The sequence below is a fragment of the Pinus tabuliformis genome, chromosome 3_1, assembly GCF_031772625.1.
Source record: "Pinus tabuliformis cultivar Carrire ecotype Pingquan chromosome 3_1, CPIR1, whole genome shotgun sequence".
Taxonomy (NCBI): Eukaryota; Viridiplantae; Streptophyta; class Pinopsida; order Pinales; family Pinaceae; genus Pinus; species Pinus tabuliformis.
In genome coordinates this window covers 577,672,942-577,696,348 of record NC_142301.1, presented here as the reverse complement: position 1 = coordinate 577,696,348, position 23,407 = coordinate 577,672,942, and the positions used below count along the sequence as shown (strand labels likewise).

Here is a 23,407-nt window from a genome sequence, read left to right as displayed (position 1 = left end):
ACGGCAGTGACTAATAGCACGGCATGGATACTCCATGTCACTGCGCGACCAGTTACATAATAAAGACGTATCTCCTCTAAATGGAAATTTTACGTTTTTATGAAATACGATGTAAATTAAGGAGATATGTCATGGAAATTTATGATATTTATGTAAATTTACGTTTTTATGAAATACCGTGTAAACTAACCAGACATCTCATGGAAATTTAGGATTTTTATAAATTACATTGTAACATGGTTTCGGTGGATAGGCAGATAAATCAACGATGACTTTCCTCATTTAATGGAACACTGAATTATAATTAGTGGTATCAAGATCAGTTCAGTTGAACATTCGATCATTTATGAAAGGGGTGAGCGTTTTATTGAACAATAAATAAATACTAGATTATATACCCTTCACAGAAAAAAAAAGAAAAAGAAAAAAAGATGTATTAATTTTTGACATGGCAATTGAATTTAAAAGAAAAAGAAAACTATTGGACAGCTTTGCTTTGAGTGTAAAGCTTCCTGGCATACAAAATAAGATCCACAATGCATGCCTGTGGGTTTCATGCAAGGTAAGATCCCAAATGCAAGCCAATTGGTGTCACGAATGTTAAATGGACAAGAGAGAAGCAAATTATCTTACGGACAATTATTATGGAAGGAGATGCGAATAAAGCTAAGATTAACTTCGTCTTCTCTCCACTGCAGATTCTTAATGTATGTTTCACGTTTCAATCATCTTCCTTCATTGGGGAGGTTGGAGCTGTTGTCTCCCCATGCCATGGCATCCACCTGTGAACAGCCCGGCCTGCACTGCAAATCTCCACATTCTATACCAATCACCTCAGGATTTGGAAGAAGAGCATTATTCTCATTCTCATGTATGATGGCCTCTTTTATATCTGCTACTACTTCACTCACACTCGGCCTGGACGATGGTTTAGCCTCCACACATCTAAGTGCTAATTTGGCAATACCAGTGATTGATTTCATATCGTAGTTACCACCCAACCTCCCGTCTATGACCTCTGCTATCGCCTCGGCACTTTCATTCTCCACATACGGTTTTACCTGTAAATAAGGCCCAAATATAATTATTGGGAGTCTCTTGTAGAAAATGCACTTGAAAATCATAAATTATGTTCTTGAATCTGTGGCAGAAAGTGCACTTGAAAATAAAAAATCCTGTTGTTAATTCGTTAATAATTGCATATTTTGAATGATTAAATATAATCCTATTCCTTACCCATTGAATGAGATTTATTTCTTCCTCAGGTAGATTTGGATTTATGGGTGGTCTGCCGCAAAGGATTTCTAACAGGACCACTCCAAAACTATATACATCGCTCCTCTCTGTCAACTTTTGAGTGCGAAAATACCTGTGAAAACATTCCAAACAAAAATGGAATTGCACTATAGTTTGACGTATGCCTATCACATTTAATGTGGTTTTTCAGTATGAAGCATATTTAATATAGAGGGCAAGGTAAGTCATTACTCTGGATCGAGGTAACCCAACGTTCCTTTCACCGTAGTGGTAACATGAGTCGCTTCCTCATCAATTGCCATCCTTGAAAGACCGAAATCTGCAAGTTTCCCTTTCAAATTGGAGTCTAAAAGTATGTTGGCTGTCTTAACATCCCTGTGAATTATCTGTGGGGTGCAACCTAAGTGCAGGTATTCCAATCCTTCAAATAGAAATAGCAATTGAATAACATGAGAAATATAGTTAAGCACGATTTATGCTTTGAAAGATTAATTATAGATCAAAATGAACCTGCATCTCCATCACACAATTTTACTTTAATTAAAATTATTTAAAGAGCTACCTTGCGCTGCATCTAATGCTATTTTGAGCCGTGTTTTCCAATTTAGTTCGGAAATTCCGGCTTTAGGACCTGGAAAAGAAATTTCAAATTAATTAGAGATTTTTAACCATTGATATATAAGTGCAAATGACTCAAACAATATAGCTCAGCTATTTACCGTATAGATGGTCTCTTAGAGACCCTCCGGACATGTGTTCGTAAATAAGCATAAGTTCTTTAGATTCATTACAGTAGCCAAGTAAGGGTACCAAGTTCTTATGATGAACTCTAGAAAGAAGATCAACCTGTTATTCAAGTGAAAAGAATCATTTTCAATTTTCATATGATTGTAAACCATGTGATTAGAAAAATGTAGAAATTAAATCATGTCCCTAAGTTTTAAGAATCTCTGAAATACCTCATTCTGGAACTCGTGAATTCCTTGTTTGGAAAAGAGGGAGAGCACTTTTACCGCTATCTCTTTCCCTCCCGGCAGTTTACCAAAGAACACTGATCCGAAACCCCCTTGCCCTATCTTCTGACTAAACTTTTGTGTGGCTTTGATCATCTCTTTCAAACTAAAGGCGCTGGACACCGTTGGATTTGATGCCATAGTCATCAAGTAGTCTGCAATTGTTTAAATATAAATGCAGTTATAAGTAGTTTCATAGGGAAGACTCAATGGATATTGCATATTTGAATATTCTAGCCAAAATTAAATTATTCCCTGACCTTTGCTAAAACACTTCTTTTCCCTAAATTTCTTCCGATGTACAACAATGCACACCATCACCAGTAAAACCATTATTGCAGCTCCGCTTATGGCTGTTCCGAGGACAATACTCACTTTGTCTTTTCTTGAATCAGACACGATGCATTTCCCCCTTTGCATATGGATGCAGAGGTCATGGTTCCCAGAGTAGCTGCAGTAAGAAAGAAAGATAAAGATATTTTTAGTGAATTTGTGTGTATTGAAACTACTCAACATCAATATGTAAGTACACATATTTTGTGCGAATACAATAAATAAGATATTGAATTACTTGAGTTTCAGTGAAGGCTTTTTGAGAAGTCGCACAGGAATTACACCAGTAAAATTATTGTTCTCTATAAACCTGTGGCAGCAATGATCAGAAAGGAATTGTTATAGAATATTAGTAATTAGTTTGTTTATGAAATTGTTTTTCGGACTTAATTATATCATAATTAGAAGTTTAACCAATTAATATGATTCATCCTGAATTAATGTGTTTTTACTTTAGTGCTGAATCAGCCATAATAAAAAGGATAATAAAAAGGATATTGTTATAAGTTATTAGTAATTAATTCTTTTTACTATTGTTCAGAAGCTAGCAGAAGAAGTAGCAGAGACGCACAACTCTTTAAGGATTTTGAGTTCAGATAGCCACTCGGGAAGACTGCCGCTCAAGTTGTTGTTTTGCAGATGTCTGCACAACAAGCCAACAAAATCAGTACAACCTTATTTGTAATAGAGATCTATCCGGTTCGTTTAAATCACATCATTGGTGTTGGAATGTTAATTCCAACTGCAGCCAAGCTCGTGGACGCAGCATGGACAACGGCGGCATCAGGACTGCGCACCCAAAACCTCAGCAGCGCGGTGGATTGACCGGAATTCGGCACCGGATTCTCTCGGGCCAGCTTTCCGACGAAGGAATAAACCGGCAAGGAGCTCCGAGAAACTTTGGAGCCGCCACGTGTTTCTGACCTGACGTAACGCAACGTCATTTTCTCGGGGGTTAAAGTCCTGCTGCAAACTGCCCTCCGATATCCACTCCAGCCGTCCGATGGGGTTCTTCGTCCTCCGCCGTCGATCGCGTAAGCTGCATACGGGCCTGTAGCGAATTAATGTTCCGTGGAGTGGAAGACTATTGGTTGACCGCCGAAAATGGAAGAGTTAATGTTATTAATGGTTGGTCGTAGTGTTTTGTTGGAGGCCCTTTAATTTGGGTATGGGCACATACGTATTTATGTTTTTTATATGTTTTATATATTTTTATATATATACGTTGTCATAAAAGTATACGGTGTGGAGTTTTTAGATAGGGGCGTGCTGCAGTCTTCATGTGTGGTGTGTGCCTGCAAGCAAAAGGAAGTTTTATGGGCATGGTTGCTGCGCACGATGTAAGTGCGATTTTTTATATATGTGTTGCCCATTAAAAACCAGAGGTGAGTGTGGATTGTTTTAAGTGTTGGCCATTGTAAAAATGATGGAGGCAGCATAGTGCACAGCAGTGCGTAGTAAAGCAAAGAGGAGATGAATGCACAGCAGTGCTATCCGCAAAGATGAAAGGTGCAGCAGCGAAAGAGCAGGGAGAGCTCAGAATGAAGACCAGCATGTGAAGCAGGGGAAGATATTGCACAGCAGTGCATAGATCTTTTTATGTATTGGATTTGCATGGAAATGCAAAAGAAAAGAGTGCTCAAGCATTCTTGAAATTGTGAATGTAATTTACTGCATATGTGTAAAATATTTTTACAGCAGTATGTGTAAAAATAGTTTTACAGCAGTAATGTAAAAATGGGTTTTACAGCAGTAAACCCAGCACAGTGAACTCTCAGGTGGAGAGAAAAGACAGAGTTTTTGTTTTTGCTGAATGCAAGTTTTTGGTAGATCCCTCTGAGTGAAAGAGGATGAATGTGTATCAGTGTTTTTGTTTTAATGAATTGAAATGATTTTATGGCTGTGTAATACTCTGTTCTGAGTTATTTTTTTTGAAAGAGGTTCTCTGCAAATGATCCTGGAACAGTGGAAACAGAGCATTGTCTCTGTGTTGGTTATTTAGTTGGTTTTGGTATTTTCCAACTGAAAAATATCCAACAGTGGTATCAGAGCTAGTCCAGGCTCCTTGATGGTGACAGAGCTGGTTCAGGCTCTTTAAAAGTGTCAAGGAAGCTGAAGGAAGGTGTTGTTGCAACAGTCAAACCTCTCCAGCAGTGTGAAGCCTCAGTGAAAAGGATTAAGGTATTTCTCAAGTTTTTTTTGGTTATTATTGAAGACAGTCAGTTGTTTTAAAGAAAACACAGTCAAGGATTTAAAGCCTAGATAAGAATGGCAAGGTCAAAGAAGAAAGCCTCCAAGCCTGTTAAAAATGTGTCTCCCTCCTCTACTAAACTAGAAGCCAATCCATTAGAATACATTCTATTTCAAACCCCAAAGTTTGATGGAAACTTTGATGTATGGGAAATAATGATGAGGGCTTTCCTAATGTCTGAGGGGATTGAAGTCTGGGAGTCAGTGATTGATGACAGCAAGATGGATAAAGAATCCATGGAGTATGATGCACAAGCAGCAAAACTAATCTTGGATGGTCTCCCTGATTCAGTGAAGAAGAATCTAGGAAAATATTCATCAGCAAAGGAGATATGGGATAGACTGCATGACCTTCATGCAAAGGGAGCACTGACCATGACAATGAGTCAAGAAGAACCCATCATAGAAGCAGAGAATGAAAAGCTTGACCTCATCAAGCTTCAAGTAAGAGAAAGGGATGAAGAGCTAGCCAAGCTCAAGAAGGAGCTTGATCAACGCAAGAGGAAACATCATGAAGAAGTCATATTCATGACAAATCAGCTGAATGAAGCAAAGAAGCAGGCAGATGTTTTGACAAGCCAACTTGAACAAAGGCAAAAGAGAGTGAACAAGCTTGTAGAAGAGATTGGACAGTACAAGGTAGAGGTCTCCTCCCTTAAGTCTGAACTACAAGAAGCCAGGAAGCAGGCACAAGGAGCTGAAAAGAAAATGAAGAGCAGTCAAGCAAAAGATGAAGAAATCTCCAAGATGAAGTCTGACATTATCTTCTTCAAAGTAGTAGCAGCTGAAGCTACTCATAGCAAGGAAGAAACTGAGGGACAACTAGCAAAGAAAAATAATGTATGTGAAAAGTTAGAAGAAGAGATTGTCCTCCTCAGGAAGAAGGTTGAAGGGATGAACAAGATCATGAAGAGCTCTCAAGCTTTGGATGACATGCTCAGCTATCATAGATCTCCATTTGATAAATCAGGACTTGGGTATGTAGCTGAATCCTCAAACAAGGATGAGGATGCTTTAAGCAGAGGAGATGTGAAGAAGCCAGAAAGAGATGGTGATGCTCCTAGTTCCAGCAAAGGCAAGGAGAAAAATGAAGGCAGCAATAGAAGAGATCCTGCTCCAAGTAGAAAACCAGCTCCAAGAAGAAATGTAGCTGATGGCAAAGAGACAAGAGGCAATGGTGATCATCAAAGGATCTCAAGGCAGCAAGGCTTCAGAAGTACATCAAGGAAACCTCCATCTCCCAGGTACCAAAGTTCATTTTATGGTTATTGTTATGCTTGCTCAAACTTTGGTCATATGGCAAAAGACTGTAGAGTATTTCATGGAGATAAATGTTGTGGTCTTCGACAACCTCCAAGAAACAATTTTAGAAGAAATCATGAAATGTCATTCATGAAAAATGTAGAATGCTTCAAGTGTCATAACATTGGGCATATGGCACGTGACTGTAACTTAAGATGGGCTGCTATGCAAGCCAGACCCATGCAAAAGAAGAATGTTACACAAGTATGGAGAAGAAAAGAAATACAGTGTGAAAGCCCCTTAAGCAACGCAGCTGATCTAAGTTTGTTTTGAGAAAACTTGCCAAAAGAAGACAAGCATACATTAAAGGGGAGCTTGTAATTTTTGTTTGCTGAACTGTATTAACAGTCATTTGTTGATGGAGGATGTATTGCAGCGCAGCAGTTGCAAATGAAATCTTTGATAATCCCTCTAAAAGGTAATATGCAGCAGTGATGAAATCAGCAATGTTTTTGCTTTGTTTTTATGCAATATGCACAGAAATGCATAAAGAATAAAAGATGGCAGCGCTGAAATGTAAAGAGCAGCAGCAAGATAAGAGAAAAATGCAAAGTATGGAGACACTCACAGCAGTGGGAAGATAGAGCATAAGACAGCAGTTTGGAAATTTTTTTGTGGAGCACATGGATTAGAATGAACAGCAGTTTTGAATTTTTGCTTGGCAATGAAAGGTAGTTTCCTTCTATGTAACGTGAGAGAACATACTCACAGCAGAGTGAGTATAATACACAGCAGATAAAAATGTTTTGTATTGGGAATGAAAATGCAAAGCAGTGAGAAGAAAATGAGAAGAAGGCAAAACGCAGCAGAACGTAAATGCCCAGTGGCTGAGAATGCAAGGAAATTCTTTCACACAGCAGTAAAAAAAATGTATTTTTTTATGCAATGCAGCATGCAAAGAAATGCTTAAAGAAAAACAAGGACAACAGATTTTTAATGCACATTGGATGTATAAGAATGTGTATGGACAGCAGCAGCTTGAAGAAAAGTTTTCCCATCGTGAAGAAGGAGAAGCACACATCAATGCAAATGTGAAAAATGCAGCAGCAAGAAGTTTTGAACAGCAGCACATGCAAAAGAAATTTTCCTTACAGCAATAAAGGTAAATGTAATGAATTTGTTGTTCATTGAATTGAAATGCAATATATGCAACAGCAATGTGTGTAAATTTGTAAGTGGGGACAGTGTAATTGTTCCAGAAAAGACAGAGTATTTTGTCTTTGAAAAGTGCACAAGCAGTGCAAGTGTAGACACAACAGTGTGGGGTAGACACAGTAAAGAAGATGGCACAACAGTGCAGCAGAGAATGTGCAGCAGCATAAAAGAACATTGTAATGAGTTTGCACACACAGCAGTGCAATGATTGTTTGATTTTGAAACTGCATGTAAAGCAGTGTCTGTTTGTAATCCCTCTGTTAATGAGGAAGGTGTTTTTCAGCACAGTGACATGGTGAATCCCTCAGTCAAGAGGAAGATGCTTTTCAGCATAGTGTGGTAAATCCCTCTATCAAGAGGATGATGCTTTTCAGCATAGTCACATGGTGAATCCCTCTGTCATGAGGAAGGTGCTCTTAAGCACAGTTTCAGGTTAATCCCTCTATTAAGAGGAAGACAACTTTGCTTGTTTGTGGAACTGCATCAGAAGCAGTTGGTGAATCCCTCTATGCGAGGAAGATTGGTGAACCCCTCTATGTGAGGATGATATCTTTGTAACAGCAGTGTTGGTGAATCCCTCGATCTGAGGAAGTGCTAGGGTATGTTTGAATGCCCAGCAGTTGAAATTAAAGGGGAGTGTTGGAATGTTAATTCCAACTGCAGCCAAGCTCGTGGACGCAGCATGGACAACGGCGGCATCAGGACTGCGCACCCAAAACCTCAGCAGCGCGGTGGATTGACCGGAATTCGGCACCGGATTCTCTCGGGCCAGCTTTCCGACGAAGGAATAAACCGGCAAGGAGCTCCGAGAAACTTTGGAGCCGCCACGTGTTTCTGACCTGACGTAACGCAACGTCATTTTCTCGGGGGTTAAAGTCCTGCTGCAAACTGCCCTCCGATATCCACTCCAGCCGTCCGATGGGGTTCTTCGTCCTCCGCCATCGATCGCGTAAGCTGCATACGGGCCTGTAGCGAATTAATGTTCCGTGGAGTGGAAGACTATTGGTTGACCGCCGAAAATGGAAGAGTTAATGTTATTAATGGTTGGTCGTAGTGTTTTGTTGGAGGCCCTTTAATTTGGGTATGGGCACATACGTATTTATGTTTTTTATATGTTTTATATATTTTTATATATATACGTTGTCATAAAAGTATACGGTGTGGAGTTTTTAGATAGGGGCGTGCTGCAGTCTTCATGTGTGGTGTGTGCCTGCAAGCAAAAGGAAGTTTTATGGGCATGGTTGCTGCGCACGATGTAAGTGCGATTTTTTATATATGTGTTGCCCATTAAAAACCAGAGGTGAGTGTGGATTGTTTTAAGTGTTGGCCATTGTAAAAATGATGGAGGCAGCATAGTGCACAGCAGTGCGTAGTAAAGCAAAGAGGAGATGAATGCACAGCAGTGCTATCCGCAAAGATGAAAGGTGCAGCAGCGAAAGAGCAGGGAGAGCTCAGAATGAAGACCAGCATGTGAAGCAGGGGAAGATATTGCACAGCAGTGCATAGATCTTTTTATGTATTGGATTTGCATGGAAATGCAAAAGAAAAGAGTGCTCAAGCATTCTTGAAATTGTGAATGTAATTTACTGCATATGTGTAAAATATTTTTACAGCAGTATGTGTAAAAATAGTTTTACAGCAGTAATGTAAAAATGGGTTTTACAGCAGTAAACCCAGCACAGTGAACTCTCAGGTGGAGAGAAAAGACAGAGTTTTTGTTTTTGCTGAATGCAAGTTTTTGGTAGATCCCTCTGAGTGAAAGAGGATGAATGTGTATCAGTGTTTTTGTTTTAATGAATTGAAATGATTTTATGGCTGTGTAATACTCTGTTCTGAGTTATTTTTTTTGAAAGAGGTTCTCTGCAAATGATCCTGGAACAGTGGAAACAGAGCATTGTCTCTGTGTTGGTTATTTAGTTGGTTTTGGTATTTTCCAACTGAAAAATATCCAACAATTGGTTCAGGTGAGTGTTAATGTTCATAAGAAATCACTTACAGTCGCTCCAGCATAGTTAAACTAGAAAAGTTTGGCAAGGGTCCCGTCAGTTGATTATTGTCAAGTGACCTGCTAATTTCAACATGAACGGATAAATCGGTTTAGTGTATAAGACAAGCCATGTTTCGATCATGTTTCGATCCTAAGTGGGATTCTTATGAACGGGTACTTTTAACCAACAATTCTTAATAATTGTTCAAGTATATGAGCATTTGTGTATTTATTTGGGGACTACATCGTAAATACAAAGATTGGTGAGCATTACATTGTAGAATTCTACTTACACGTTAACTAATGCAGTCAATCGTCCAATACTCTGAGGTATGGATCCAGTAAGATTCATTCTCGACAAATTGCTGGAAACGAGATTAATTTGTAAGTTCCTGCAGTTTGAGCTAAAAATAGAAAAACGTAAAAATGAGCATTGAGCTTACATTTCTGAAATTCTTATAACGGAAGAGCTTTTATTACAGCCTATTCCGTCCCACGCGATTACAAAACAAGGATCAGAAATCCAGCTTTTTCTGTCGAAGTTTGATTTGATCACGTCAAGAGCGTTAACTGCAGGGCAAACACTACTTGGTTACGCCTAATATTATCAATTTCATACACTACTTGGTGGGCCTAATATTCATCACTTTCAAACACTACTTGGTTCAGCAATTTCAGACATCAGTTAGTTAGGCTTATAGGTAAAGGTTACCTACCATCTTCTAAATAGGTTGGGGGTCCCGTATCAATCATCCAGTAATACTCCACAGAGTTGATTATAGGATCAAGGGTCGAATTCGTGGTCCGCACAATTTTCACATCCAAATCGCCGGGGGTGCTCGAGAATGCTAGCTCTATGGCCGAATAGTTTCGCACCAGAGTAACGGCTTCAGATCTTGATTGATTATTTATATAAACGGAAAAAGATCTCGTTTCAGTTATATTCAGTGGCTCTACTTCTGCAAAATATAAGAGCAGTAATGATTTGGTCCCTTCTGCTCCACTTAAAAGGAGATCTATTGATGGAATGCTGGGTACATACGCCGTTTGCATCACTACAGATGGAGGAAAGTCTTGGGTGTTGTTTGTTGAAATGAATTGTTGCGACGATACATTACTAGCTTCTCCGGTTCGAAGACTGAACCACAGGCGGTCGAACTCGTCTTGGGGATACCTGCTTAATTCACCATCCAAAGATATTCAGAGTACCGTCAAAAACGTTATCACAGCTACACAACAGTAGTCCATCAAAAGTTATGTTTCATATAGAAAGCCTCACTTGGTTGTGCTAGCTGCTCTTTAAAAACTCTACTTCGTGTAGGAGTTTCAGATTTTATGGAGTGAAACATATGAACTCTAAACAATTACCTGATCAATGAATTTGCAGCATTAAACCCATATCTTGATTGCATACGCAACATTGTTCCTGGCATAGCCTGTCGATACATGCCACGGCGGAGTGTCCTCATTTCGATAGCAGAGATGAAGGGATCGTTATTCTCCGAGGTTCTGATCAAGCAAATATATAACACTGTTCCAGAACTAACACAGACTTCCTCATAGTAGAATGGATCTATATTTGTCAGGTTTCTGATTGGTATGTTATGCACAGCCAACATACCGAAGGTCTCAATAGAGAAAGAGAAAGCGAAGGTTGAGGATTTTTGAAATCCTGTGTAATTTCCAACGGCAAACCATAACCTTAAGAGGTAAGGCACATTGGGAGCCACAGGCAAGTGATAACAAGATTTGTTGAGAGGCTGCGGGAAGTAGCGTAGGTATTGGATGAAAGTACCGTAAGCTTGCTGGGAGACATCCCCTATGTATGCTGTCTCACCGACGTCTATGTAATTAACATCAGTGACCCAAGTTACGTTGTTTTCTGCGGTATGATTTGTTTGGCCTCCACAATCGATGTGAGAAATCCTGGTGCATCAAGGGATATCTTGAAAAAAAGTAATACATAAACATGAAACGATCTATGAGCACTAATAAATAAACAGAATTTCAGAGACTCAACAATTCGCGGCCGTAAGAGCTTTGGAGTGGATTGTTTACAAAGATAGAAGTACTCACCTGGTTGAGCAATAACAGCGTGTAAATGAAATAACACGCTGACAGCCAGCAGACCTGCACATTTGCCGCAGACCAGTTTGACCATATTTGCATATGGCGAGTTGGAAGGCTGAGAGCCGGAAGGAATCGAAAGGCTTCATATGTCAAGTTGGAAGTGTTTGAAATAGTCCCGTGGATGAATCGAATCTGTGTCCGGCCGAATGGTCCGGAGAGCGCCATGTGTCCTTTTCGTTTTAACGTAAGGGGCCCGGCCCCATCCACGTGAAGAGAATTTGAAATAAATACATCGCGTACGCCCCATATTTGGAAGTGTTCATTTGACCACATAAACTACAGATCGTTATGTGTTTTGGGACAAATCAAAAAAAAATTAATATGCAATTAGCTCGGGGATAAGAATAAGGATAAGGCGTCTCTCGACATCATGCGGCTACTCTGTGGTAGTTGAGTGGCCATTTGTGAGAATGAGTATTTAGTGGATTGATTTGTTAAATTCTTTTCAAATTTTGAAGATTTAATTTATTTTTATGGGCGTTTGTTTTTTGTTTTTAAATAAAAAAGGTGAGGAGATAGGTTAACATTTGAAAATTATTTAGGCCAGGGTCTAGCTCTTTATAAACCATTACTATGTTATTTAGTGCGTTTGGTGTTTTTTGGATTCATGATAATGTGATAGTATGCATTTACAAATAATGGTAAGCGATGATTTTGTTATTGGTAGTTGACAAATGAGTTATGACCAGCATAGCCATATAAATTAAATGTTTAGTTGATAAATGAGTTACGATAAGCATGGCCATGTATATTAAATGACTAGTAAATACAGATAGGCAACTATAATAAGTATTAAAATATGACATCATAATATATCTCAGGTTGCTAAGATTAAAAAATATCATAAAAATTAAGTAAATTATAATTTTATTTTAAATTATTATTATTAATAATTATAAATTAATATATAAGCTATATATATATATATATATATATATATATAGAAAAACTTGGAACAAGATTCTTAACCATGGATAATTTACACCCACTTTAACAAGATATTCTTAATATGTAAATAAGCTTTGTTACAACACCCTAGCCTAATACCATGGCTTGTCAATACCACATGCCCAAAAAAACTAACTCACTTCATATGTTCATATAAATATTTTTAATTAATCAATTTAATTAAAAGGACAAAAAGAGCATAACTACTTTGGAGATAAATCTCAACCTCTTATTCATATACTACTATGAATATTCTAGAAAATTTTGTGAAGGTTAAATGACCAAAATCCACCTAATAATTATTGATAATTAAATTAAAATTCTAAAGCCCTATTCTAAAATAGACAAGTGTAATAGGTTTAGGGAATTTTCGAAAAAAAAACATGTAAATAAGACAGAAGGGAAAATTAAAATAAAGGAAAAGCAAAATTGCAAATAAGAGGTTACATTCATTTTGGGCCCTCCATGACAAGATGCGGTATGTAGTCTTATGTATGGGACTAAGGATAGATATGATTAGAAACCACATAACCTCATTTAAGGTATCCTTAGTGATGACCACTAGGGGGATATTGGTTTTCTTACAAATATTAACTAGGTTGTAACTATTATTCATCATAGAGAAAGACCTAAAACTACTTCTAATTGGCTAACAGCTCATATTCCTTAAGCATAAGAAAACAAGTTAACAACACAAGACGCAATGGTAGTTGACAAAAAATGAGAGCCTAACGCCCTATGGATCACTAATGGGTCTTTTTAGCTACCTTGGGTTTCCTTGAATAATGGTGATGAGTGATAAAAGCTAGTGATCAATGTCCTCATTGCAAGTTGACCATTAACTTACGATAGGTTTTACCATCTTTAAAAAAAGGAATCTTTTACGTGGTTGACTATAGTTAAGCATGTGGATATTAACTTAGTAGGGATGATAGTCATGCGAGGAACATACTTATGGGCACATAAAATACACATTTTCATATCTTCATGTTTTAGGGAATAGATTAGAACTAATATGAGCCCTAGCTTGAAAATAAGAGGTAAAACTAATTTTGGTTGTTTGACTATACTTATGGAGTGTATTTGTTAACTTAGTAGGGGTAAAAAATTAGGGAGGAATCTACTTAAGCCTAGTTTCACATAACCTAATGATTCACCTTATGGTGAGCTAGAATCATTTCAATATCATGGATGATCCATCTCTAACTCAATATCAAGTATTTTATATTTACCTCTACTAAAAAATGATACCCAAAGTGTTTTATGATTATGTTCCTCAGTCTAATGAAGAACAATTTTGTGAGTCTTCATCTACTCCTATCGTCCCATTTTTTATGGTGAGAGAAATAATCCATTATCATTTACTATTAATATGTAACTACTCATTGCTTGTTTTTACTCATGTTGTAGATTGGATCATTATATTATCTTTCATCCATCTCAATGCTTTTAGAGTGGAAAAATTAAAGAAATCAACTTACTGAGATAGTTTTAGTAGGAAGACCAAGTTTGGAAAATTGGTGTCTAAAACCTTCTAGGGCCATTTTAAGGCTTTAAATGGTGCATTTTAGCAATAATTTATTTATTTATTTTTATATATTTTTTGCTTAAGTGTCATACCTTGTGGTGTTGTTCTACACTTGAAAACATTTTCAACAATGCAATAATCAAGTTAATTGGAGTCTGTATGCAAAAGTTATGCCTCCCAAAAGTTGATCTATCATGATTGCTACCATAATATGAGAGGATTTCATGCCAACCCGTGGCACTCATGGAAAGTAGGTTAGCCATGTGAAGGTTAGGAATATAACTCTAGAAAGGACAAGTTTGTAACTTTATTTGAGAATTAAGGGAGTCAAACTTAACCCCTAGTTGGCTATTGCGCTATGTTATAATTGGGAAACCAAGAGGAAAATGGATTCCATTCTATTTGCTTGAATTTATGTTCCATATTAGAGAGGATTAGCTGGGAGTGGGTAGACAGAGAACAAAAACAAAGGTGGTTTGTGTTATGTAGTGACCCGTGTACCATATGTCTCGAGTAACTACGTAGAGAGTGACTTCCCCTTTGTAATTGCTTCATTTCCCTTCCAGAAAAAATAGAGTAGAGCAACCTCACCTTCTAGTTGGGGTTTCTGAGAGTAGTTCACAGTGTTCATTGTGATTTGTTTTTTATTGAGTTTGACTGTTCTCTAATTTTCGCATTTTATCTATTGTGTGCATGAACAAAAAAAAAAAACAAATATGGAATCTAAAAGGAAATAACCCTTCATAATATATATTTTGGTTTCTTTAAATAGATCTATTGTGACGAACTATCTAGTATAATATCCATGGTAGTTTATAGATCATATTGGTATTAAAGTAGGATTCTTTCAGATTTTTCTCGAAATTCATAGGGGATCCAAGAAATAGTTTGAGAAGGAAGTCATAAAACCCCAACCATGGCCGATTAATATATTATAATAACCCTCAAGTAGGAGATATTCTCAAGGCTAGAAGCATAGGTCACATATAGATCATATGTGTATGAACATCCTTATGGTGACTCTGGAAAACAAGCTTGGAATCGGTCAAGGTGGAGATTCCAACTCAAAGGTTTGATCAAAGTGAAAATCATGGGATCAAGAAGAACTAGAGGAGGATTCCAAGGAAGAATTCAAAAAAGAGAAGTCGATTTTAAGCATCATGAACCATTCACATTCCATTTTCAAGATGGAAGCAAAGGTTGACATCAAGCTATATCAAGATGAGATTGATGCTTTGAAATTAACTCATTGATTACAACAACGGGAGGTTTACTTTAGTGTACACCACATAACTGAGGAACAAAAAAATCATTTACTCATTTCAAATTAGAGGGTCATGCCTTGAATTGAAAAGAAAGCCACATGGAAATTCTTACACTAGAGGGGTATCCTTTAGTAACTAGGTGGGAATATTTTAAAACTCTCTTAAAGTCTCAATTATACCCTATCAGGTGTGTAGAGGACCAATTGATATAGTAACATTACTTCAATCAAAGATAGGAGTAGAGTGTATATAAGTATTACCACATAATTAAAGAAGATGGAAAAAATGATGGGTATTTCTCTTCAGAACCCATATGTAGTCATAAAGTATCTAACAAGTTTACACAACCATCTACAAAAGAAAGTGATGTTATTCAAACCTAGAATGGTGGAAAAGGTGTGTGTGCAAGAACAATTTTTGGAAAACATAAGAAAAAAAGAAAGGGTGGTCAAGCCTTTCAAAATAGAATGATCATCGAGAAGTTTCCAAGGAGGGGAAGAAGAACTAGAAATGGGGTAAGGAAAATAAGACAAAAACCACAACACGCTAGTGAAAAAATCCTAGCAACCCCTACAATGATTGCAACATTAATGGTAACATAGAGGAGAAGTGTTAGAAATTACATCTAGAGCTCAACTTGAAGAACCATAAGAAGGATACAAAGAAGAAAAATATCATAGCCACATATTTGAGTAACTGGATGGAAAATAACTTTGACATGGATGATAATATTATACACACATTAGTGTAGAAGTGGGTGAACCTTAGTATCCTTTGTCAAAGGGAAGAGAAGGATATGACCAAAATCTTCCACATAAAGATACATGTCAAGAAGGAAAAGATTGACGTTATATTCAACTTAAGTTCACAACCAAATAACATAGCAATAGATATGGTCAACAAACATGGATCAAAGGTTCATGGTCATCAAAACCCGTATTCATAGGGATGGGTCAACAAGCAGGTATAGATAAATGTAACTAAACAATGTAAATTTGAATTTGATATCAATGTTGGTTTTATTGATGAAGTAGAATTGCATGTAGTTCCACTTAATGTATGTAGATTTTTGTTTGAGATTTCTTATGTACATGAGGGATGCAATATTAACATAGAGAGCTAGATAATACAACCTCATTAAGTACAAAAAACCCTTCATCACCAACATGCATAAGGGAAAGTCAAAGATTTTACTGGTAACTGTTAGCAAAATGAAAAAATGAATATTTCTTGCAAGAAATATGTTTTATTGTCTAGTAAGGAGTTAATAAGGGAAAAGGCATCCTTGGAGAGTTGCACTAATGAATAGAGATATCAACTAGAGTATTTCCTATAGGCATATAATGGAGTGTTCTAATAGCCTAAAGGGATACCACCCAAGAGGAAAATGAAGCATGAGATCTAACTGTAACTTGATTCTCCATAGGTAGTCTATTTAGAAAGTAAGTGAAGTGAAGGAGAAGTTGTTGAAATATGGTGTGATTTGACCAAGTACCTCACCTTGTGGGTTGAACATCATAATTTTTCTAATGAAGGATGGGACTTGGAGAATGTGCATATTATTAAGTGTTAACAAATATTACACTAAGAATAGGTACCTCCTTCCTAGGATTGATTATCTATTAGATTAGTTGCAGAAAGAAAAATGTTTCAACAAGCTAGATTTAAAATTAAGGTATCATTAGGTGCAAGTCAAAGAAGAAGACACCTTAAATACCACCTTCGAAACTAGACAAGGTTTGTACGTGTGGTTAGACATGCCATTTTGTCTATGCAATGCACCGAGCACATTCACAATAGTAATGAATGATGTATTGCACCCTTATCTATATTAGGACATTATCACTTGGTTTTATATATGTTATATTTCCTATTGGTGATTTTTTTGTTAAAGTGAATGTGCGATTATTTTATATGTATCCCCCAAGATGATGCTAGAGGAGTAGAAGCTAAGGATGACAATGGAATTGGAAGGAAGAGTGGCCATTGCAACAAGTTCCTCTGGGGGATTGGTATGGATATTACCTCCATTTGGAAGAGAAAGAAGCCAAAGTGGTTATACATTAATCCTCCAACCAAGCCACCTCAGAGGAGGTGGATTCCATAATCTATAACTTGGATTCTTTAGGTGATGGTGTTCAGGAAATTATCTATAGAGCCGATGTCACCTAGTCCTCCTAGGTTACCTAGTTATCTAACTTGGATAAGCACATATTTGGCCCCTCCATATTGTGATAAACAGTGTAGGAGTGGCAGACTCAAACTATTCCACCCTCACATAGAACTTGGATGAAAAGTGGGAAAATATTTTCCAAGTGAAATATAGAGGAGAATTTTTGTTTAGCAAAGAGTCTGCCAAGAGGTTTTTCTGGGGGGCGGGGGTGACAGTGCTCGCATCATCAACCTAAGTAGATTCCTAGGGGGATTTCTGACATCGAGGCTCATACATACACATCGAGCAAAGCGACCATAGAGATGATGATGAGAATTATAGTGCAAGAGTTCAGGGGCACTCATATTACTGCAAATTGTGTGGACCTAGGCCATGTTGCCATATATATGCTCTTTTCATAAAGAAGAAAGGTCATTATGGAAGCTATAACCAAATCCAATTTGTTTGAGTGATTGGTAAGGGTAGAAGATGTGTCTCTAGTGGTTTCCTTCTTGGAAAGCAATGAATGAAGATGGGTTAATGCCTAGGTTGCCTGGGCTAATGGAGGTTGAGTTTAATTCATAGAACAAGATGGATTTTATCCATATATATATATACACACTTACTTTATATTATTATATATTGTTGGGGTTATAATGCATCAAGTTCACTCCTATGTTTCAAGAAGTCACTCAATAGTTTTGTTCATAATAGAAAGTAAAGTATTCCAACATGCATTAAATTTTGTTTTTAATGAAGAAGGCTTCTAGTTTCACACTAGTTAACTTTTGGATTCCAAACTAGGCTATTTGTGAGGAGGTGTATAGTGTGTACTACACTTAATATGACACGGAAATATTATAGGGATTTAATTGATTTCATACCATTGAATTTAAAGTTATTTAAATTAGACTATATAATTCAAATACAAACTATTAAATACAAATGTCTTGTGAGTATTAAATCCAAATACCTTGTAATATGGTGTTGAATGGGCTCCTAAATAGAATTTTTCCTATCACTTTAAAGAATAATCATTAATGCTTCTAAATTTGAATATAACTTCTTAAACAAATAGGTCCTCCTAAGACTCAAGGGCTTTCTAAAATTAATATGAAAAAATTGTTTACACTAATGAAGAACCCTTAGAGTTATTATTGAAAAAGTAAATATAAAAGATGCCAAATTATTGCAGGGCTTTTATTATTCAAAATAGAATTAAAAAGGTTATTTAACAAGGCCACACAACTAGTGTTTTGTGTCACATAGTTTAAATATTAAATTTTGAAAGATATGAACCAACTCCTATATTTGAACAAGCACTACAAAATATGGTAGCTCAATTGGTGATTACCTTTTCTATGCAAACCATAAAATTCAAAGCCTTATGGGTCATTCCAACAAAGAAAATAAACATTCTTAATTCATAAAATTCATATATGTCATTACTTAGACACACCAATTAAGCAAACAAGTTTTAGATTCTTTATATTGAAAATTTTCTCTTACTCTCTATATGTATGAATTAATAATACATAGTATAATGGTTAGAATAATGTTTTTAGCAATATTTTAATTTTTGAATCAAGAATATAATTGTTTTTGGAAAAAACAATTTAATTAGTACAATAAATATTTTTATTTATAAAATTTTTATAAACAAGAATGTGGAAATATTTTCTTATTCATTAAAAATTAAAAAGATATTTTTGTTCATTCAAAATAAAAATAAAAATAAAATATAGAATAGAAACCTTATTTAACAAACAAAATAAAATATAATATAATTAATTCGAATATTCTATGCTTTATATGTATCTAAATTGTTGAAGTTGTTTAATGCCAGGAATTAAATTTGCCAATGGGCGAGATAGTGCAAATGGAGAGGCAACGATAATATAGCTAGTTAGAGCCAAAAATATGTTAGTAAAAACATGACAGGAAAAAACTAAGATACCCCAAAAATATGTTAGTAAAAAATTTAAAGAAAAAAAGCAAGATACGAAATTGTTGGCAAAGAGCTCTCCACTTGAGCCACACCATCAAAATCAAGCTAGGTTAGTGGTGGTAAACTGGTGAACTTCAACCAGTTTACTCCCATGTGCCGACCTTCGATGAGTAGTGAAAGTATTGTTAGTGGAATATACTTTTTTTTTTTATTGAATTTTATAGGAGGAATTTTATTAAGTTTGAAATTATTTTTTTGGTATTTTTTGTTTTAATTTAATTAAATTTAATGATTTTAAGTTTTATTTTAAAAATTTAATGATTTTAAGTGAGATTGTGATTTTTACTCATTTAAAATGTATTTTTTATTATATAAATAAATTCAACCTTCTAAAAAAAAATTAAAAATATTTGAATTGTGTAATAATGAATAATTTTTTAATTATTTCATTATAATTCAATGATCTGATTTTTAATAAAATCTCAAATATTCTATGTTTTAAATTGTATTATTAAACGCAGAATAATGTCTCAAATATTCTATGTTTTAAATTGTTTTATTACAGGCAGAAAAATGTCATTGAAAATACATGAAATATTTAGACTATATTGCACCAACGACCCAAAACTATGGTTTTAAACTATAATTTGTCCTATTTCATAGGAGATTAGTTAAAATTGCTTTGAAAATTTTTTATCAATATTTTTTTTTCTTAAATTTTTTTTTTTCAGAATTTTGAAAAATTATAATTTAAAACTTTTGCATCTTTATAATAAAAAAATCTCATTTTTAAATTTAAAAACATAATATATAGAACGCAATATTAAGATTTTATAAGAAATATATTTTAATTAAAAAATAAAATAATTTTAAATTATTAAATTTATAAAAATTTCTTGCATTTTTGAACTAATTAAATCTACTTTACATTAAAAATATTATTCAAAGAATAGAAAATTACAATTACAAATTCTACGCCCAAAAAAATAAAATTCATTTTAAAAGCACAAGTGAGTGAAATGTTTATATTTCGCTGCGGTTGATCGGGCGGCAATTGTTTATTTAGTCAAAGTGCCAATTTTGGAGGTACTGGATGCCATTTATTCATGTACAACGTACCATAATGCATGATAATGTGAGGGGTTGGTGCAGAGTAATGGCTTGGAGCAGACAAATAAACAGGACATCTAAACAGTATAGCCACATGCGAAAAACCAAACAGGCTTGTCGTGTGCAATCACTGAGGTGCATTGAAGATTCGGGTTCCAACAACGGCAACAACATGATCCGGCAACGGAACATGATTACCAAATAAGACCTAAGCTCTCTTGACCAATCATAATTCAGAAAATTTAAATTTAATGCAATAATATATATATATATATATATATATATTATAAAATTTACATATCATAATTCATAAAATTTAAATTTAATGTAATTATATATATATATATATATATATATATATAAAGTTCACATTACAAATATGCATTTGATTTTTGGTCAAAGGATATCTATTTAAAGTTCAACGCGTTAACGAATCCTTATAACTGCCATGCGGCAGGATAATAACGTTATGATTTCATGAATTAGGATGATAGGGAGTAATAATTATGGGGATTTTGTAATAATAGAACGGAATATGCATTGGTTTAAGAGGGTTTTTAGAGATAGGTGGTGAGGTTTTGGAAATTTGGAGTGTGATGGGAAGATAAATTACTCCTTGAAATTTGTTGATTGTTGTAAAGTTACATTATTAAAAGATAATATTTTTGAACTTTCATGTAGAATTTATTCCTGTGTTGTACTATGAGGATGAAAGCCTGAGTGTCTTGATTAGTTTTTATAATAAATACCATATGGTGAGGTGTGTAGAAATTTTATAGAAATTGAAATTGTTTAAGAAATTTAATCTAAAATCAAGAGATATAATTCTACTCTACTGATTTGCAGAATGAAATTCACAATGTAGAACAACATGCAATAAGAAAAACCACAAATACACAATGATTTCTAGGGGAACCCAACTGGGAAAAACCCCTCAAGTCTGTTTGCATTAATCAATGAATTGAGAGATTATTACAGTTGCTAGCTTCAACTTTGAGTTCAACCTCCAAAAGAATCATTGTTCTCTCGCTCAATAAACAAGCTCTAGCCAACACTTAGCCAAATATTTTCTCACCAATGCCCCTATTTCCTTGCGCAAATCCTAAGGAAATTGACCCCTATTCTTTAGGAATTTCCTCCAAATTGATTGCACAATTCATAAGGATTGATCATTGATTGCATGCAACACATGTACACTCAACACTAGTTTACAATTGATTTTACACTGCCTTGGAATCTCCACCACAACTGAGAAATTCGTTTTCCTTGCATGAATGATCTATTTTTGGTTGATTGATCAATTAACTGGATGATCTCTAAGTTAGACTATTGTTCCATTGCATAATTGATCTCCAACTAGTTTTATTAACATTTAGAACTATTTTTACTGAGTACAAATGGAAATAAATGAACCAAATTACTATAAATTAATAATCAACACATGAAAATTGAACTCCAAGCCCACTAACTCGAATTTACTGAGCTAACTGAGTGACAAGAGCCATGTCACCTTAGTTAACTTCCTCCAAGTTGTCTGTTGATGTGGAAATTTCGAATTTTCTCAATTTGACCAAGGCTAAGTCAAATTGAGCCTTTATTGCTACACTTCTCAACACTCCCTCTTAGTAAGAAAGGGATTATCAACCACCCCTATCCTGCACTTGTGGAATTCGAACTTCCCTCTTAACAAAGTCTTTGTCAAGATGTCAACATCTTGTTCCTTAATCAAAATGTATTGTAGCAACATTATCCTCCTCTGCACACAGTGCCATAAATTATGATACCATATATCTATATGCTTGGATCGGTCGTGAAATACAGGATTCACAGAGAGTTTAACACAACTATGATTATCACAATATATCACTATTGTATCCATCTCCTAACCAAAGAGCCCCAAAAGTATATTTGTCATCCAGATCACCTCACATGTTGCTTGAATTGTAGCCATGTATTCAACTTGTATTGAGCTAAGCGCCACAAACCTCTAGTTCTCGTTGCACCAGGAAATTGTTACAGACCTAACAATGAAAATTTCACCTAATGTACTCTCCTAGTCGGTTAGACTCCCTGCCTAATATGCATCTGTGAAGCCATGCAACTTCACTCCTTCTATCCATATGTACCATAATCCATACTGGGTAGTGCCTCTAAGGTACCGTAATCATGCTTTGTTTCCTTCCAATACAATTTGATCACCCTAACCATAGCTTGGTTAAGTTAGTTGACTGCATAGCACATATATAGCTGTGTGTTCACAAGATACATTAGTGAACCCACTAGTTGCTGGAAATTGGTAGCATCAACCTCTTCACATGAAACGACATTCACCTTCCTCCAGTTGGTCGCTAGAGGTGTCTCCTTGGGCTTACAACTCTCCATTTGAGATATTTGAAGTATCTCGGTAGCATACTTTCCTTGAGACACAAACAAATCACCATCACCCTGCCATACTTCCAACCCGAGGAAGTAATGTATGAGGCCCATGTCTTTCATCTCAAATTCCCTTACAAGGTCCTCTTTTCAAGAGCAACTTAACTTCTCATCACCTGTCAATATTAAATCATCAACATACAAAACAAGAATAAGTAACTTACCATCTACCACAATGTGATAGAGGTTCACATGTACTTCACTTTTGGTGAAGCCCAATCCAATGAGATAATTGTTGATTTGAGTGTACCATGCCTGAGGCGCCTGTTTGAGACCATACAATGATATCTTGAGTATGCACACATGTGACTCTTGATCATATATCTCAAATCCTTGTAGCTTCGCTATGTAAATTTCCTCCTCAACAACACCTATAAGAAATGACGTTTTTACATTCATCTATGCAGTCAGTGCAAGAATTGATCTAATGGATGAATACCTTACTATGGTAGAAAAGGTTTCCTCATAGTCAATTCCCTCAACTTGAGAGAAACCTTTGGCCACAAATATGACCTTATAATTCTTTATGCTTGTGTCTGTTGCATGCTTAACTTTGAAGATCCATTTCAAACCCACAATTGATTTTTTTGTCGATC

General features: G+C 35.7%; 1 protein-coding gene across 2 annotated transcripts; it reads right to left on the bottom strand.

Annotated features, from left to right (window-relative positions):
- Positions 1 to 432: 432 nt before the first annotated feature.
- Positions 433 to 11,397, bottom strand: LOC149188305 (putative LRR receptor-like serine/threonine-protein kinase At1g67720). Of its 2 annotated transcripts, none has more exons than XM_089412986.1 (14): positions 10,666 to 11,397; positions 10,014 to 10,471; positions 9,741 to 9,867; positions 9,591 to 9,662; positions 9,307 to 9,375; positions 3,175 to 3,246; positions 2,842 to 2,913; positions 2,531 to 2,721; positions 2,217 to 2,425; positions 1,977 to 2,103; positions 1,820 to 1,888; positions 1,489 to 1,576; positions 1,237 to 1,369; positions 433 to 1,061 (listed from the first exon to the last, which is right to left on the bottom strand). In XM_089412986.1, exons 1-14 carry the CDS (start codon positions 10,914 to 10,916, stop codon positions 726 to 728), a joined length of 2,274 nt encoding a protein of 757 aa, XP_089269112.1. In that variant the 5' UTR covers positions 10,917 to 11,397; the 3' UTR covers positions 433 to 725. The 2 variants fall into 2 exon arrangements, with proteins under 2 accessions (XP_089269112.1, XP_089269111.1); XM_089412985.1 differs by having other exon boundaries at positions 434 to 1,061; positions 1,489 to 1,678; positions 10,666 to 11,383.
- Positions 11,398 to 23,407: the final 12,010 nt, after the last annotated feature.

What these genes read in the sequence shown, in the direction of transcription:
- LOC149188305 (XM_089412985.1), bottom strand. Translation starts at nt 10,916, where the DNA reads ATGTTGGCTGTGCATAACATACCAATCAGAAACCTGACAAATATAGAT. An exon ending in TTGACTGCATTAGTTAACGT is followed by an intron (nt 9,376 to 9,590) that starts GTAAGTAGAATT and finishes TGAAATTAGCAG; the next exon opens with GTCACTTGACAATAATCAAC. An exon ending in AAAGAAGTGTTTTAGCAAAG is followed by an intron (nt 2,426 to 2,530) that starts GTCAGGGAATAA and finishes AAACAATTGCAG; the next exon opens with ACTACTTGATGACTATGGCA.